This window comes from Podarcis melisellensis (genome assembly GCF_964234715.1).
Source record: "Podarcis melisellensis genome assembly, chromosome: 18".
Taxonomy (NCBI): Eukaryota; Metazoa; Chordata; class Lepidosauria; order Squamata; family Lacertidae; genus Podarcis; species Podarcis melisellensis.
In genome coordinates this window covers 3,683,943-3,698,198 of record NC_138536.1, presented here as the reverse complement: position 1 = coordinate 3,698,198, position 14,256 = coordinate 3,683,943, and the positions used below count along the sequence as shown (strand labels likewise).

Sequence of the window (14,256 nt, the reverse complement as noted above, 5' to 3'; positions counted from 1 at the left end):
AAGGATATACAGGAGCATCAATAGCTCCGTTGGTAGAGCATAGAATGACAGAAATGTAGAGTTTGAAGGGAGCTCAACAGCTCTTGGTCCGAGTCTAGCCCCTCCAGAGTGGAAGAAACCAAGCCTGGTCCATTGTCCCTGTGACAGCCCTTAAGATATCAGAAGATGGCTATCATAGCTCCTCTCAGTCTCCTTTTTTTTTAAAAGAATATTTATTAAAGTTTTTAATAGTAATACAATAAAGAGAAAAAAGAATTTTTTTTAACAAAAATACAAAAATAAAAATATTTAAAAACACATAAAGTTTCCATTACTTATTTTTCATCAACTTATTTCCCAGACCTCCTCGTACCTCCCTTTTTTGTATTCCAACTCAAATTGTTAGTTCAGCAAATCCTTATCAATAAATTTTAACCTATTTCTAAACCTTTTTTCCCCACATTCTCTTAAAGCATTACAGCTGGAAACCACTTAATTTCTATCCAACATTCATTAATTTTGCAATTTTTCTGTAAATGGTCTTTAAATTTCTTCCAGTCTTCTCTTTTCCAGGCTAAACACACTCAGCTCTTTCGACCGTCCCTCATACGGCTTGGTTTCCAGACCCTTGATCATCTTGGTCGCTCTACCAGCTTGCTGGCATCCTCACCAGGCTTATAATCTCAGGGTTGTGGGTTCAAGTCCCACATTGGGTGAAAGATTCCTGCATTCCAGGGGGTTGGGCTGGATGACCCTTAGGGTCCCTTTCAACTCTACAATGATTTCACTCTATGAACCTGGGACCTTCAGCAAACAAGACAGACCGCTGCGAAGCTATGTGATGAAGGCCTTGTGTGAGTGTCTGGAGGCAGTTGGAGGAGGGATGGCGGCTAACAGATTGAGGTTGAATCCTGACAAGACAGAAGGACAGTTTTTTGGGGAAAGGAGGCGGGCGGGTGTGGAGGACTCCCTGGTCCTGAATGGGGTGACTGTGCCCCTGAAGGACCAGCTGCGCAGCCTGGGGATCATTCTGGACTCACAGCTGTCCATGGAGGTGCAGGTCAATTCTGTGTCCAGGGCAGCTCCATCTGGTACGCAGGATGAGACCCTCCCTGCCCGCGGACTGTCTGGCCAGAGTGGTGCATGCTCTGGTTATCTCCCGCTTGGACTACTGCAATGTGCTCTATGTGGGGCTGCCTTTGAAGGTGACACAGAAACTGCAATTAATCCAGAAAGCGGCAGCTAGACTGGGGACTGGGAGCAGCCACTGAGACCACATAACACTGGTCCTGAAAGACCTCCATTGGCTCCCAGGACGTTTCCGAGCACGTGTTGGTGCTGACCTTTCAAGACCTCAGTGGCCTCGGCCCAGTATCCCCGAAGGAGCATCTCCACCCCCATCGTCCAGCCCCGGACACTGAGGTCCAGCTCTGAGTGCCTTCTGGCAGTTCCCTCCCTGCGAGAAGCGAGGTTACAGAGAACCAGGCAAAGGGCCTTCTCGGTGGTGGCGCCCGCCCTGTGGAACGCCCTCCCATCAGATGTCAAGGAAATAAACAATGATCTGACCTTTAGAAGACATCTGAAGGCAGCCCTGTTTAGGGAAGTTTTTAATGACTGATGTTTTATTCTGCTTTTGGTGTTCTGTTGGAAGCTACCCAGAGTGGCTGGGGAAACCCAGCCAGATGGGAGGGGTATAAATATCATCACCATCATCATCATCAACTTCCAATGGGATGTATTCCTTCGTAAAAGGGTTCCAGGCAGCAGCCTTAGTCAGGTCCTACGCAGGTCTACACCAAGGTATGTCCCACTAAGATCATTGCAGCTTATGCCCAGATGGATTTGAGTCCTGTCAGGGAACTGCCATCGGAGTCAGAGGAGGAGGCAAGGCTCCCAAGCGATGCTGGAGAAGGGCCCAGCAGGGAGAGAGGCAGCTCATCGGCTGGGGAAGGAAATCAGCGTAACACCAGGGATAAAGGGGGGCAGATGGGGGAATCGGCGAGGGGGCTCCAGGACTCCTCACCGGAGACCAGCGGGGAGAGCACGGGTCCTCCGCTGCCCACACCCTCCCTGCGCAGAAGACTTCCGTGCAGGGAGAGTAGGCGGAGACTTGGCGTCAAAGAACTTCTTTGCTGGAAGAGGTTCAGGAAACGCCCACTGACGGATTCTGCTAGCCACTGAAACAGCCACAAAGTGAAGGGCTGTCCAGACAGAAAAGGTTTAACCAGGCAACCTAGCCAGGAGTGGCGGCAACTTACGCACGAGCAACCCCTAGAACCATTACAAGTCTTATAGGACATTTGGTTCCCTAAAGCGGCAACCCCATATCTCAGCCTCTCAGAATCTGGTGCCCTCCGGATTTTTGGGACTATAGCCCCATCAGCCCCAGTCAGTTCAGCCGTCAGAAAACTTCTTTGCAACAATGTGCCAATTAGTGAAACTGCAAGCAATTAGATGTAGTTAGGATAAATTTGCAGAAAACACTGGCTTTTTAGAGTGGTGGTGGTGGTGGGGAAATTCACAAACTGATGTGGCGACTGAAATTCAAGGGTGGGGAAATAAACGAGAAACTGACAGGCCTAACAGCCCATAACCACCCGGGTTTTTAAATTTTTTTTTTAAAAAGCCATTTATTCTTTCATTAGCAAAGCGTTCTTGTTTTCTTTAAAAGCTGCCTCCATCACACACACACACACACACACATACACACATGAAACAAGGAAAGGGGAAAACAAGCCCTTACAATATCCCTTTAGACTCTGACATTTCTCACTCTTTTTCTACCTGCTCCCTGGGAAGAGCTGTGGCCAAATACTAATTATACGTTAACAAGAGGAGAAAATTATTAATTTGTGTTTTCTTTTTTCTCCATAACAGCTGCGCCTATTTGATTCGGGGGAAGTGGGGGAGAAACCCCCCTGTACAGAGAGCGGGAGGCTGGCCTTTTTACGAAAAAGAAAAGAGGGAAGGAAAAAAACAAAAAACCCTAAAATAATTTGCTCTCTTTTTCCCCCCCTCTGCGAAAACAAAAGCAGCCCTGTGGGGTTATGTACCAAGCAGGCATCAATCTAGATTTATTTTATTTCCTTCTTTCTTCCAGCCCCAGAGCAGAGCTGAAGATAATTTGTCGGAGATCTGAGTGCTATTTTCTTGGGCCAAAAGCACCCCCTGAGCCTGGCATTTCACTCACCGCCAAGAAAGCCAGCGGTTGAAGTGGGTTTAGAAAGAGTGGGGTGAAGGTCGGTGCAGATGGGGTCGGGGTCTAATAGACCTTTCACTGATTTGATCTCACGGGGAAAACATGCGGAAGGAAAGGTTTGTTTCCCTGGAAAAGGTTTTGCATCGTCGCCATTACTATGAACATACAGTGGGACCTTGTTTCTCAAATGCTTTGGTTCCCAAATGCCTTGGTTCTCAAACGCCTTGGTTCCCAAACGCCAAAAACCCAGAAGTAAGTGTTCCGGTTTTCGAACGTTTTTCGGAAGCTGAGCGTCCGATGCGGCTGTCGGCTATTGTTTCCAGGGCGCCTGCACCAATTAGAAGCCAAGACTTGGTTTTCGATCATTTCGGAAGTCAAACGGGCTTCCAGGACAGATTAAGTTTGGTGCTTTTGTTTTTTGTCATTTATTTTGAGTTTTTGTGGCTTCTTTGGTTAATTTGTTTTTGTGACTATCATCAGCGCAGGTAATAATTTTTATTTTTTAAATCTACAAGAAGGTCTTACTTATTTTATAGTACAGTACATTGATCATTGCTTTCGTTTTATGGATCAACGGACTCGTTGGATAGTAAAATTCATGATGAATTGCTGTTTTAGGGGTTGTTTTTAAAAGTCTGGAACGGGTTAATCTGTTTTGCATTGCTTTCCATGGGAAAGCACGCCTTGGTTTTGGAACGCTTTGGTTTTGGAACGGACTTCTGGAACGGATTAAGCATGAGAACCAAGGGACCACTTTACAGCAACAACAGCAAAACCCAGACCAGATATTCAGGGGATACAGTGCGAGTCAGCCATGTGATGCAGCAGCAAAAAAGGCTAACGCTGTTCTAGGCTGCATCAAACAGAAATCTAGTGTCTAGATCAAGTAACGTCATAGGTAAAGGTAAAGGGACCCCTGACCATTAGGTTCAGTCGTGGCCGACTCTGGGGTTGCGGCGCTCATCTCGCTTTACTGGCTGAGGGAGCCAGCGTACAGCTTCCAGGTCATGTGGCCAGCAGGACTAAGCCGCTTCTGGTGAACCAGAGCAGTGCACAGAAAGGCCGTTTACCTTCCTGCCAGAGTGATACCTATTTATCTACTTGCACTTTGATGTGCTTTCGAACTGCGAGGCTGGCAGGAGCAGGGACCGAGCAATGGGAGCTCACCCCGCCATTGTGGGGATTCGAACCACCGACCTTCTGATGGGCAAGTCCTAGGCTCTGTGGTTTAACCCACAGCGCCACCTGCTTCCCTAAGGGAAGTCATAGTCCCACTCTATTCTGCCTTGCTCAGACCACACCTGGAGTCCTGTGCCCAGTTCTGGGCGCCACAATTTAAGGAGGAGATTGCCAAGCTTGGAAGGTGTGCAGAGGAGGGTGACCAAGATGATCAAGGGTCTGGAAGCCAAGCCTGATGAAGAACGGTCGAAGGAGCTGGGTATCTTTAGAGACTGAGAGGGGATATGACGGCCATCTTCCAATAGGCTGCCACAGGGAAGATGGAGAAACTTGTTTTTGGGTGCCCTGGAGGAATAGACCTGAACTGATGGATTCAAGTTACAACAAAGGACTTTCCGACTGAACATCAGGAATAACTTTCTGACGGTAAGAGCTAATGGAACGTTCTCCCTCGGGAGGTTGTGGGCTCTCCTTCCCTGGTGGTTTTTAAGCAGAGGTCGGATGGCCCTCTGTCGTGGATGCTTTAGCTGAGATTCCTGCATTTCAGGGGGTTGGACTAGATGACTCAAGAGGTCCCTTCCAACTCTACAATTCTTAGAAAGTGCTCAGGTCTGACGGCCGCCCAAAGACCCAAGTCCTCTACAAACATAGGGGAGAGTCTTGCTGAGTGAGTTTCTTGTCTGCTTCACAGCTCCACCAGCAGAGAGAGATGGTATATAATAATAATAATAATAATAATAATAATAATAATAATAATAATAATAATAATAATAATTTAAACCCCACCCACTCTGGGCGGCTTCCAACAGAATATTAAAATACAATAACCTATTAAACATTAAAAGTTTCCCTAAACAGGGCTGCCTTCAAATGTCTTCTATAAGTCTGGTAGTTGTTTTTCTCTTTGACCTCTGATGAGAGGGCGTTCCACAGGGCGGGCACCACCACCGAGAAGGCCCTCTGCCTGGTTCCCTGTAACTTGGCTTCTCGCAGGGAGGGAAGAAAATAATAATTGGCGAAACCCTGCATTTCTTAACTGCCTCGCCCACCCTCCCTAAAAAAAACCATGCGCTCTGAAAAGTGTTTTCTCTCAAATGGCGAGTTTCAGAATGTATTTCGACGTGGTTTCTGAGCCACGAATCCTGCCCTGGCTGGGATTCGCAGAGACCCGATCCCTGAATCGCGAATCCCAGATGGGTATGTGTTTGTGTGCAGATTTGCACCCTGGGATTTGCCGAAATGGCACCCTGAAACCTGCAGAGGATCTTTCTGGTGTCCTGTGACATCACTTACTTGTTGGCCGGACGTAAACCTTCAGCTTTAAGCAGGGCTTGTCGACCAAGTTCGGAGGCGTCGCAGCTGCAAGGGACAAAAAGGGAGAGGGGAGACAGAACGTCGTCACCAAAAAAACCGCCATATGTGTCCTACATAAAGTTTCAATTTTACACATTTCCAAAAAGGGCAGATTTATAGGGTTGTTTCTGAAGCCACTGTTCACAAATCCCTGCTCCGTTTCAGAATCCTATTGCCCAAAATGACACCAACATTCTCAGGGTTTGGCTTCCTTCCTGAATTTTGCACCATGAACAGAAACAGTGCAATGGGGTCAATTGTTTCCCCTCCACACTCTTTTTCATTTTGCTCAAATAACCTGTGTTTCAGGGCCGGCTGCCCTCGCTGGGCGATTTGTGTAGAGCTGTCTCCGACAGAGGCCCTAATCAAGAGTCAGCCTTTTGAAATTCATGGACCCAAGGTAGCCATTTCCGGCAAGTTCCCTTTTCGTCCCTGAACAGAGACAGCCTTGCCGTTACAATCCGTGGGTGGGTAACTTTGAGGCTGGACTACTGTAATGCAAACTTGGTGGGGCTGCCCTCGGACCTGGTTCAGATGCCCTGGCTGCGGGAAAATGCAGGAGCCAGACAGCACCTACTACCGAGTCGTGTTCAAGATCCTTGCATCGATGTGCAAAAGGAACGCGGGTGGCGCTGTGGGTTAAACCACAGAGCCTAGGATTTGCCGATCAGAAGGTCGGCGGTTCAAATCCCCGCAATGACGGGGTGAGCTCCCGTTGCTCGGTCCCTGCTCCTGCCAACCTAGCAGTTTGAAAGCACGTCAAAGTGCAAGTAGATAAATTGGCGGGAAGCTAAACGGCGTTTCCGTGCGCTGCTCTGGTTAGCCAGAAGCGGCTTAGTCCTGCTGGCCACATGACCCGGAAGCTGTATGCCGGTTCCCTCGGCCAATAAAGCGATATGAGTGCCGCAACCCCAGAGTCGGTCATGACTGCACCTAATGGTCAGGTGTGCCTTTACCTTTACCTATCGATGTGCAAAGCTCTGAAAAACTTAGGGGACTCTTGAACCCTGGTATCCCTGATTGGCGGAACTGGCAGTTCTGCAGGTGCCACATGGGTAAAGGTAAAGGACCCCTGAATGGTTAAATCCGGTCAAAGGTGACTATGGGGTTGTGGCGCTCATCTCTGCTTTCAGGCCAAGGGAGCCGGCGTTTGTCCGCAGACAGCTTTCTGGGTCATGTGGCCAGTAGGACTAAACCGCTTCTGGTGCAACGGGACACTGTGATGCAAAACAGAGCGCACGGAAACACTGTTTACCTTCCTGCCACAGCGGTACCTACTGATCTACTTCCACTGGTGTGCTTTCGAACTGCTAGGTTGGCAGGAGCTGGGACAGAGCAGCGGGAGCTCACCCCGTCGCGGGGATTCAAACCGCCAACCTTCCGATCGGCAAGCCCAAGAGGCTCAGTGGTTTAGACCACAGCGCCACCTGCATCCCCAAAGGCGCCACATAACATCCACACTGCATCTATAAGAACTCAATCGTTTAGTGTGGCTGCGATGAGACTCATTCATTCTCAACGTGTATTGGCGAGATGTGGTGTCAGACTAAGGCCTTAGAGACTGGGGTTCGAATCCCACCTACCCAGGGCCGGATTTGGGTTTGATGAGGCCCTCAGCTACTGAAGGTAATGGGGCCCTTTCTATGTCCAGCTGTCCTTTGTCAACAACAAATTGTCACTGTTTTGTGTGTGCTGAATATATGCTATATGGTTATTTATGGACCTAATAGATACCTCAAGCCTTTTGCACATGTGGCCATGCATCCAGTCCATGCAGAATGTAGGCACCCTATACAGTGGAACCTCGGGTTAAGTACTTAATTCGTTCCGGAGGTCCGTTCTTAACCTGAAACTGTTCTTAACCTGAAGCACCACTTTAGCTCATGGGGCCTCCTGCTGCCGCCGCGCCGCCGGAGCACAATTTCTGTTCTTATCCTGAAGCAAAGTTCTTAACCTGAAGCACCATTTCTGGATTAGCGGAGTCTGTAACCTGAAGCGTATGTAACCTGAAGCGTATGTAACCCGAGGTACCACTGTATATGGAAATGAGCAAACCAGTGATATTTTAGGGAGCAGGCTAGCAGGCAGGGCCCAGGACTTACATCACAGGAGCCTGCACAACACAAAACACTGTTGCTGGGTGTAGGTTTAATTTTATTTGTTTTTTATCTTATGTTTTGGAAATGTACATCCAGCTTTTTCCCCTTTAATTTTTTTTGGGGGCCCCGAAGAGAGTGAGGCCCTAAGCTAAAGCTTGTTTAGTTTATACAGTGGTACCTCAGGTTACATACGCTTCAGGTTACAGACTCCGCTAACCCAGAAATAGTGCTTCAGGTTAAGAACTTTGCTTCAGGACGAGAACAGAAATCACGCGGCGGCAGCAGGAGGCCCCATTAGCTAAAGTGGTGCTTCAGGTTAAGAACAGTTTCAGGTTAAGAACGGACCTCTGGAATGAATTAATTTTCTTAACCCGAGGTACCACTGTATGAAAATCTGGCATTGCCAATATATCCTTTCCTACATAGGAGCATCGGAAGAGCTTGGCTTCTGGGCTGAGGCTGAGTCCAGCACCTTACTCTCACAGCGCCCTACCAGATGTGTCCCCCCCATGGGAAAGACCTTGCGCCGATTGCCGTTTGACCCACAGATGTTGCCCAGCCCCTGCTAAGAAGCTTAACCATCTCCGATGTGCTTCCTCCGTTTCTTTAGCCGGGCGATTTGGGGAGGGGGGCGAACCCCACGCACAAAAGCTCCTGCTTTTAATACCGCATCTTTGATCAAACTGATGTCAAAAGTTGTCCGACCCCCAAGCGGGGCGCTTTTCTCCGCCGGACATCCTTGGACATGTTCGGATTTCCCCCAATAAAAACCTGACAAGGCAAATGATACGCTTCCAATAAGTCGGGAGAGGCGGGCGAAGAGGAGGAGGAGGATGGGTGGGTTTGAGAGAAAGAGCAAAAAGTTTGCAATTAAAAGCTCGGGGTGGTGGGTGGGAACTCTCCGAGGCATGAAATTGGCCCGGATTAGGATGGGCAGTTCGGCTGAGGGGCGAAATGAAAAGGTGAATGTGAAAAGCACTTTTAGGGAGGCCGTGATCTGACAAGGTGGATTTTCCATCTGTCCCTGAAACAGATCGGCCTTGACAGTCCCGACTCGGGAGCCAGGCGGGGGATATCCTGTTTGAAGAAAAGGCCTTTGCTCAGAAGGGTCACCGAAAATTCGTGTTAACACCACGGTCAGACACCCATTTAAGATTCAAGCGTTGGCCTCAGCTCATCTGCATCTCTTGTCCTATCCTTAACGCTCCTTCTGAATGGAGAGGTGTTAAAGAAATGAAGAATCAGATTTTTAAAATAGTTACAGGTGAAACTCGAAAAATTAGAATATTGTGGGAAAGTTCCTTGATTTCAGGAATTCAACTGGAAAGGTGAAACTAATATATGAGACAGACTCGTGACATGCAAAGGGAGATATGTCAAGCCTTGATTTGTGATCATTGCCATTATCATGGTGTACAGCTGGTGAAAACCCCAAATTAACCATCTTAGAAAATTAGAATATTCAAGGAAATCAGCAAAACAAGGATTGCAAATCGAGCAAGACTGGACCTCTGAGAAATAGAAGCACATCTCGCTTTGCATGTCACGAGTCGATCTCATAGTTTCACCATTCAAGTTGAATTCCTGAAATCAACGGACTTTCCCACGATATTCTAATTTTTCGAGTTTCACCTGTATATCGCGAAGAACTGCATTAGCAAAACCCACCAGGAACCTGACCTCGCGTATCTTGAAAATTTCCTTCTTGGAGTTCACGACGGGACTCAAAAACTCTTAATTTAAACCTGCTCTGTCCTGCTTTATTTTATTTCATTGGATAATGTGTTCGACGTGGTTCTGGGTTTTATTTGAAACTTATCTAGAATCATAAAATCGCCCAACCCTCCGCAAGGCAGAAATATGCTGCTCTGGATTGTAAAAATACAGACAAACTCCAAAGCGGTTTACAAAAAAATATAAAACAATAATTCTCGAGGTTGAAAGAACAATAAGCTTTTAAAAAAAACAGATTAAAACTCACATCGACTTAACATTTGGGCAGGCTCGTCTAACCAAAAATGTTTTCGCTTCTTAAATGCTGGTCCTTGTTGAAAACAATGAAGATTTGATCAAATAAAGAGACTTATTCACCTCTTGCAACCAGGAGGACGAAAACAAGTGAGCTGGGAATTCAAAAGGGGGAGCCTTTGAAAGGATATATTTGCTGCGAGGTTTGGATAGCGTTTGGATTTTTGCAATATCTTTCTATTTACAGATACACACATTGAGTGCTTGGATGGGGATCTAATGATTGGGGTTTCTCAATTTTTTTTTTTTAAAAGGACAAGATAATATTTTCACCAAAGCAAACAACATGTAGGTTTTGTGCTTTCTGGACAACGTTTCTAAACTGCCTCTTCGTTCACAACCCGTATCTTCGTCCAGGAATTAACACAGAGAGGTGTGTGGATTTTCCGAACCAGGAAAATGCAGGAATCGCCTGCCATTCCCCCGCCTCTCTACCTGCTAAAATCACATATGTTTGGAAGGGGGGAAACGGGGTGATGTTTGATGCAAAAAAAGGAGCCAGGAAGCAATAAAAAAAAAAATTACGATTCTTTCAGAAACCGCACAGCTGTTTTTTCAACACAAGCATTATCTACTTTGTTGTTACTGATGGTTTTTTTTTTTTAATGGAGCAAAATTTTAAATAAAAAAATGAGTGTGTGTGTTGATATGCGTTGGCTAAAGTCCTATTTGTTTTCATATCTGAGCTTTTTGCCACTTTGGGGACTTTTTGCAGTGGAGCTGGACAAAGAGGGAATGCTGTGGGAAAGCAATTTGGCATTTTTGTCCCTCCAAAATCCCCACAGATGCTGTGTCCATCTGGGGCAGTTTGGGGCGGGGTGAGGAATGGCAGGTCCCCCTTTTTAAAAACCTCGTGGCCCCACTTGGCCGCTGGGAATGGATGGGGAGAAACATTCCCTCCCTTGCGATGACGAATTATGAGAATATGGGTGTGGACGCCATTTTGCACCTTGTCATTATTCTCTTCTTAGGGAATAAGAAGAGGTTTGAGTGGGACGCGGGTGGCGCTGTGGGTTAAACCACAGAGCCTAGGGCTTGCTGATCAGAAGGTCAGCGGTTTGAATCCCCGCAACGGAATGAGCTCCCATTGCTCGATCCCTGCTCCTGCCAACCTAGCAGTTTGAAAGCACACCAGTGCAAGTAGATAAATAGGTACCGCTCCGGCGGGAAGGTAAACGGTGTTTCCGTGCACTGCTCTGGTTCGCCAGAAGCGGCTCAGTCCTGCTGGCCACATGACCCGGAAGCTGTACGCCGGCTCCCTTGGCCAGTAAAGCGAGATGAGCGCCGCAACCCCAGAGTCGGCCACGACTGGACCTAATGGTCAGGGGTCCCTTTACCTTTTACCCTGGTTTGAGAAGGCCGGGCGCAAATGGCGGGCTGTCTTCCGAGGAATGCTGGGTAGCCATTTATTTCCCACAATGCCCCGGGGCATGGCAAGGCCAGAGGAAGTGTGTGTGTGTGGGGTCCCCCTCTGTTTTCGGACCCCTCGGGGTGCCGGCACCCTGTCCGCTGCCCAAGGTCTCCAAGTGCCATTATTACGAATCCAAAATCGAAAGTCAAAAGTCTGTGAGATGTTAGACGATGTGTTGTTAGTTAATGTTTAGTTGTCATTGAGGTATTCTCTTCGTATTTTATATGTAAATTGTTTTGCAATAAAGTTTAAAAAAGAATAAAACAAAAGAATACAGTGGTGCCTCGGGTTACATACGCTTCAGATTACATACGCTTCAGGTTACATACGCTTCAGGTTACAGACTCCGCTAACCCAGAAATAGTGCTTCAGGTTAAGAACTTTGCTTCAGGATGAGAACAGAAATTGTGCTCCGGCGGTGCGGCAGCAGCAGGAGGCCCCATTAGCTAAAGTGGTGCTTCAGGTTAAGAACAGTTTCGGGTTAAGTACGGACCTCCGGAACGAATTAAGTACTTAACCCGAGGTACTGCTGTACATGTGTGTGTGTTTAAATATTCAAAGAATTAAAGCTAGCAGTAAACTAAAAACACGCTGGCATTTTGTCGAAACAAAAAATGTTTTTAGCAGGTACGAAAGAGTTCATCGAAGGTTCCTGGCCTGGGTCAAGTGGCAGGGAGTTCCGAAGGGCACGTCGGTTTCTTGCAGATGCAGAACAGGGATTTATGTGGCAGTGCAACAGGTTCAGGGTATTTCAAAAAGTTCTTAAGATCTCCAGGAGATTCTGTCCGTGGTGATACGCTTCAGTTGCTCGGGTTTTAAAAACCACTTTTTTGATTTAAATGCGTGTCGGCCCGATCTCCTCAGGGGGATGACGGCAGGGTGTAAAGAGTATTCTGAATAAATGGAAATAGCTGCGTCCTTAAAGGATGTCAGGGAAAGACCTCGTTTCTGAACAGAGGGCTGGCTTCTGTGGAACTGACATTCCCTGGCAGTCCTGTTCCCAGGGGATTTCAATATTGTTCCCAGAGGCTTGCTGAGATATTGATGGCAACAATGTCGAGGGCTTCATTTTAATTCCCCTCCCCGCCTCCCTCTCTTCCCATCGCTTCTCATCTACACGCTCCCAACCCCGGGGGGGCTCAGAGGAGCGATATTGTCTCCCGGACAAGAAAACCCGACAATGGAGCGCTGATGTCACCTTTTGTCGGCTGGAGAGAGCGCTCTCCTCAATGGGGGAGCCATTGAAGAGCGGAGAATGCCCTCGTTTGCATAGCCACACCCCCTCCATCTGCATATCCTGCCACGGGGAGAGGGGGGGGCACCCGTCTCCCGGAGCGAGGCCCGAGTGCAAAAGGCGGGCACCGAGAAACCTTTTAAAAAAGTGGGGAACCAAAACAGGCAGCGATTCCTGATTTATGGCTGGCTGAAACCCTCTCCTAGGATAATAAGGGACCCCCTGACCATTAGGTCCAGTCGTGGCCGACTCTGGGGTTGCGGTGCTCATCTTGCTATATTAGCCGAGGGAGCCGGCGTACAGCTTCCGGGTCATGTGGCCGGCAGGACTAAGCCGCTTCTGGCGAACCAGAGCAGCGCACGAAAACGCTGTCTACCTCCCCGCTGGAGTGGTACCTATTTATCTACTTGCACTTTGAGGTGCTTTCGAACTGCTAGGTGGGCAGGAGCAGGGACCGAACAACGGGAGCTCACCCTGTAACTGCGGGGATTCGAACCGTCGACCTTCTGATCGGCAAGTCCTAGGATCTGTGGTTTAACCCACAGCGCCACCCGTGTCTCCCAGGATTATGTTTCGCAAATAAACCCCTGAACCGTTCTCCACGAAGCCCTTTCCCTCCAGTGCTCAGACCTGCAGGCATCTTTGAACCACATTGGACTGTTTTGGAGGTTGGAAAGCTGTGTGCGCGAAGGACTTTGCTTCCACCCCCCTCCCCCAGAAAAAGTTCTTGTTTTTGTTAGGGTTGCCATACGTCCGGAATTTCCCAGAATACTGCTGTCTGAAGCAGTGTCTGAGCTGAAATCACTCTTTTAAAAAAATGTCCAGGAAAATCTGGACGTATGGCAACCCATTGTGGCAGTTTTGGCTTCGGGCTCAAAAACTCCCTTCTTTTGCGAATTTGCAAAATTGTGGGCAGGAAAGCTCAGTGACTTTGGCCGCCCCCAAAGCAAAAAGCTCTAGAACTTTTCTGCCTCTGATCATAGCTAATAGCCATTGCTAGCTTCCTCCTGTGAATTGCCTAATCGTCTTTTAAAGCGATTCAAGTCAGTGGCCGTCGCCGCCTGCTGTGGCGGTGAGTTCCACGTGAAGAAGTCCTTTATTTTTTAGCTGCCCTGAATCTTCCAGCCCTCAACATCATCGGATGTTCCCCGAGTTCTAGTACAGTGGTACCTCGGGTTACATACACTTCAGGTTACATACGCTTCGGGTTACAGACTCTGCTAACCCAGAAATAGTGCTTCAGATTAAGAACTTTGCTTCAGGATGAGAACAGAAATCGTGCTCTGGCGGCACAGCAGCAGGAGGAGGCCCCATTAGCTAAAGTGGTGCTTCAGGTTAAGAACAGTTTCAGGTTAAGTACGGACCTCTGGAACGAATTAAGTACTTAACCTGAGGTACCACTGTATTAAGGTCCGTATAGTAAAAGCTCTGGTTTTCCCAGTAGTGATGTATGGAAGTGAAAGTTGGACCATCAAGAAGGCTGATCGCCGAAGAATGGATGCTTGTGAATTCTGGTGCTGGAGGAGACTCTTGAGAGTCCCATGGACTGCAAGAAGATCCAACCTCTCCATTCTGAAGGAAATCAGCCCTGAGTGCTCACTGGAAGGACAGATCCTGAAGCTGAGGTTCCAAGACTTTGGCCACCTCATGAGAAGAGAAGACTCCCTGGAAAAGACCCTGATGTTAGGAAAGATGGAGGGCACAAGGAGAAGGGGACGACAGAGGACGAGATGGTGGGACAGTGTTCTCGAAGAGACCAGCATGAGTTTGACCA

General features: G+C 48.0%; 1 protein-coding gene across 1 annotated transcript in view; it reads right to left on the bottom strand.

The window, feature by feature from the left end:
• The window catches only part of EFNA2 (ephrin A2), a 175,358-nt gene that overhangs the window by 3,831 nt on the left and 157,271 nt on the right, over positions 1-14,256 (bottom strand). Inside the window, exon 3 of the mRNA XM_081895938.1 lies at positions 5,651-5,716. Coding sequence (XP_081752064.1) covers positions 5,651-5,716 — 66 coding nt within the window. The remainder of the gene's footprint in view (positions 1-5,650; positions 5,717-14,256) is intronic.